This window comes from Macrobrachium nipponense, chromosome 11 (genome assembly GCF_015104395.2).
Source record: "Macrobrachium nipponense isolate FS-2020 chromosome 11, ASM1510439v2, whole genome shotgun sequence".
NCBI lineage: Eukaryota > Metazoa > Arthropoda > Malacostraca > Decapoda > Palaemonidae > Macrobrachium > Macrobrachium nipponense.
The window spans coordinates 18,379,156-18,382,108 of NC_061087.1; the positions used below are offsets into that span (position 1 = coordinate 18,379,156).

Here is a 2,953-nt window from a genome sequence, read left to right on the forward strand (position 1 = left end):
TTTTTTTTTTTCAAAAACTCCACAGGGCATACAATACCCAAAGTCGGATAAGCGGATTCAAATCATTCTTTCCGGGAAGACCGCCTTGGGCCTTAAATTAAATGGAAAAACCACAGAGGATTTTCCTTTTCTTTCCTCTTTTTATAAGTAAAACGCGACTGTGTGTCTTTTCCAGTAATATAGACATTAGGGATTTAAGAGCGACGAGGTTGAATACGGACACCAATTTCCCTTTTATGGGAAGAGCTTAAAAGGAAATGTACATCACGTAGGAAATTGCTTTTATGACAAAGTACCCACCAGCGAAAGTTATGGCATGACTTCCAGGTCCTCTCCCTGCTGCTGCGGCTGCTATTGCTATTCCTCCTCCTCCTCCTCCTCCTCCTTTTCCTACACCTCCTACTTTTTCTTGTCTTCCTCTTCCTCAGCAACACTCTCTTTCACCAACTCCTTCCTCGTACCTCCCACCACACCCCCCTTTTTCATCCTTAGTATCAACTCTTCCTCTGTCTTGACCTTCTTCAATTTCTCCTCCTCTTCCTCTGCTTCCTCCTCCCACGCTCCCTGTCCCTCAGCTTTCTCTTCCTACTTCCTCTTACTGCTGCTCTCTTCTTCCTCCCTCCCTCCATCCCACTCTTCCTCCTCTTCGACCTCCTCCTCCTCCTCATCGTTCTCCTCTTCCTCCATCTGCCGCTCCGCCAGCACCACCATCTCCACCACCTCAACCTCCCCCCTCCCCCCTTCACCCAAAGGCCATCAAGGGTCTTCCGCGTCGTCCTCGATCAGTGTAAAATGACTCAATTTCTCGACTCCCCTTTGAGAAGCATCTCAGCGAGAAACATCACCCCTTTGGCTATCGAAATTTTGTTCCTTTCCGAGGTTCTTCAGAGGCCGCGATATCGAAAGCAATTTCCTGTTGGTTGTAGGCGTCTACGGGTAATGGCGTCTTCTCCACTATGGCAGTGCCCTTGCCGTTTTTACCAGTGTCCACCCCCCCCCCCCCCCCCCCCCCCGCCTACCCAGTATAGCTCTCTCCTCAGTAAATCTAATTCATGACTGATTTCATTAAATAAGGGACGCACGCGCGTGTGCATGCATTTATCAGGAGTGTTTGCTTTACCGAAAAGTCAGAGAAGGTATATCTGTATACAAAAAATGGAGTTAGCCTGCTATTATAGATGTACATCTTGCCGATAGATTATGATTATGAATAAAACATGTAAACAAATATATAAAGTATAAAAAAAATCAGCTGAAAATGGTGTGGTCAAAAAACTAAATGGCAAAGATAAAATAAATAAAACTTATCCTCTCTTTTTCTCACTCTCTCTCACAAACACAAACACGCACATATTCCAACAACCATTTAGCAGCGAGTTTTCCTCAAAGGAGGTAACTGAGAAAACAAATCTAAAGCAGCTACTGCCTCAGTACGAGACCCTTGCTCAGAAAACTTTCATTCAAAAGTAGACAAAAGCGGCAATGACTGTTATTCAGATTTATCAGGAACCAACATCTCATGGAAAATGTCTTAGTGGTAATTATATATACATTTAAATTTATGATATATGTATATATATGTATATATATATATATATATATATATATATATATATATATATATATTGTGTGTGTGTGCGCGTACGTATGTACATTGTGTTGTATGTGCATGTATGTATTTGTGTATGCCCGGACACTGCATCTCTGGGAAAAGCCAAATAAAGGGCTATGGACCTTGATATCGTATTTGCCCTTTATTATAGAGGGAATCACTTCATTTACCATCGCTTTATTGCTATAATTACTTTAAAAAATGGAGAAATTATATGATGCTTCGCTCAGAATTTCGAGTGTTCGTGGATACTCAAAGTTGTTGAGGAGAAACTAAGATGGTCGTTGTATGAAATGCCCAGGTTAAACAGCTGACAGAAGAACCAAAACAAAAGGGTCTAGGCATCCTTGAAGTATGAGAGTGTCTTGAACAAAGAGAACGCCGTAGTATATGACATACGCTATGAGTACGAGGTTCCTCTATAGGCTTATGAAGAAGCACCGTGGGGTTATGTAAGGTTCCTACACAAAAAGGTCTGACCCTTTAATCAGCAGTAGGGGCCCCTTACCCATAAGGCACATGAAGGTCTTCGCTTAGGGTACATAAGTGAATCAGTTTTCATTTCTGACTGGGTATTGAATTTATACACCTGACTTCTTTTCAGCTTCAGTGATTTATAAATATATTTGATAAATCCATTCTTTACTTTGTCACATTTAATAAGACAGACCAAATTATACACGTACAGCTAACAATTTACCTACGTGACTTCACCCAGAGCTCCAAGTCTATTTGATTTATTTACTTCCTACAGGTTTTTGTCCTTAGAAATACATAATACAAGGCAAACAACTTTATGATTTTAATTCGGTCTCAAACATGGTTTGCTGAAATTGCAAAAAGATTAGTACAGGCTAAATATCTTTTAGTTCCACCAATTGAGTCAAAACTATTTTTTTATTTCATTCATTCTTATACAAAATAAGAAGAGGGGGAACTACGAACAAGTATTAAAAATTGACCAAGTACATAGACATAAAATTAATTTCTACCAGTTTTAGGAAATGAAATTCATAACTTCAATACCTATTCCATTTCCTCTTGGACAAAATTAGCTTGAACTATGAACATGAATAATCCGATGAAGGGCCAAACAATTCTAAGTTTCCCAATATGAGTCAGAAGCCTAAAAAAAAAAATGATCCACATCAACTTATACGCTCTTAACGGGGTCACCCAGACCGAAAATAAAATCTTCATTTGCATAATATTCGTCGGCACACGAGGGCATGGATCCGTAGCGACAAGCTCCTGAGAGAGAGAGAGAGAGAGAGAGAGAGAGAGAGAGAGAGAGAGAGAGGCAGGCAGGCTGATAGGTTGGAAATTCCAATATTGGAGGAC

The 2,953-nt window shown here is 40.4% G+C and overlaps 1 protein-coding gene across 1 annotated transcript; it reads left to right on the plus strand.

The window, feature by feature from the left end:
• The first annotated feature begins 316 nt into the window (after positions 1 to 316).
• LOC135214219 (uncharacterized protein DDB_G0271670-like) lies at positions 317 to 796 on the plus strand. The gene has a single exon (XM_064248318.1). The coding sequence runs from the start codon at positions 317 to 319 to the stop codon at positions 794 to 796; it is 480 nt and encodes a 159-aa protein (XP_064104388.1).
• Positions 797 to 2,953: the final 2,157 nt, after the last annotated feature.

Bases quoted from the DNA above. Each gene is read 5' to 3' on its own strand.
- LOC135214219 (XM_064248318.1), top strand. From the start codon at position 317: ATGACTTCCAGGTCCTCTCCCTGCTGCTGCGGCTGCTATTGCTATTCC.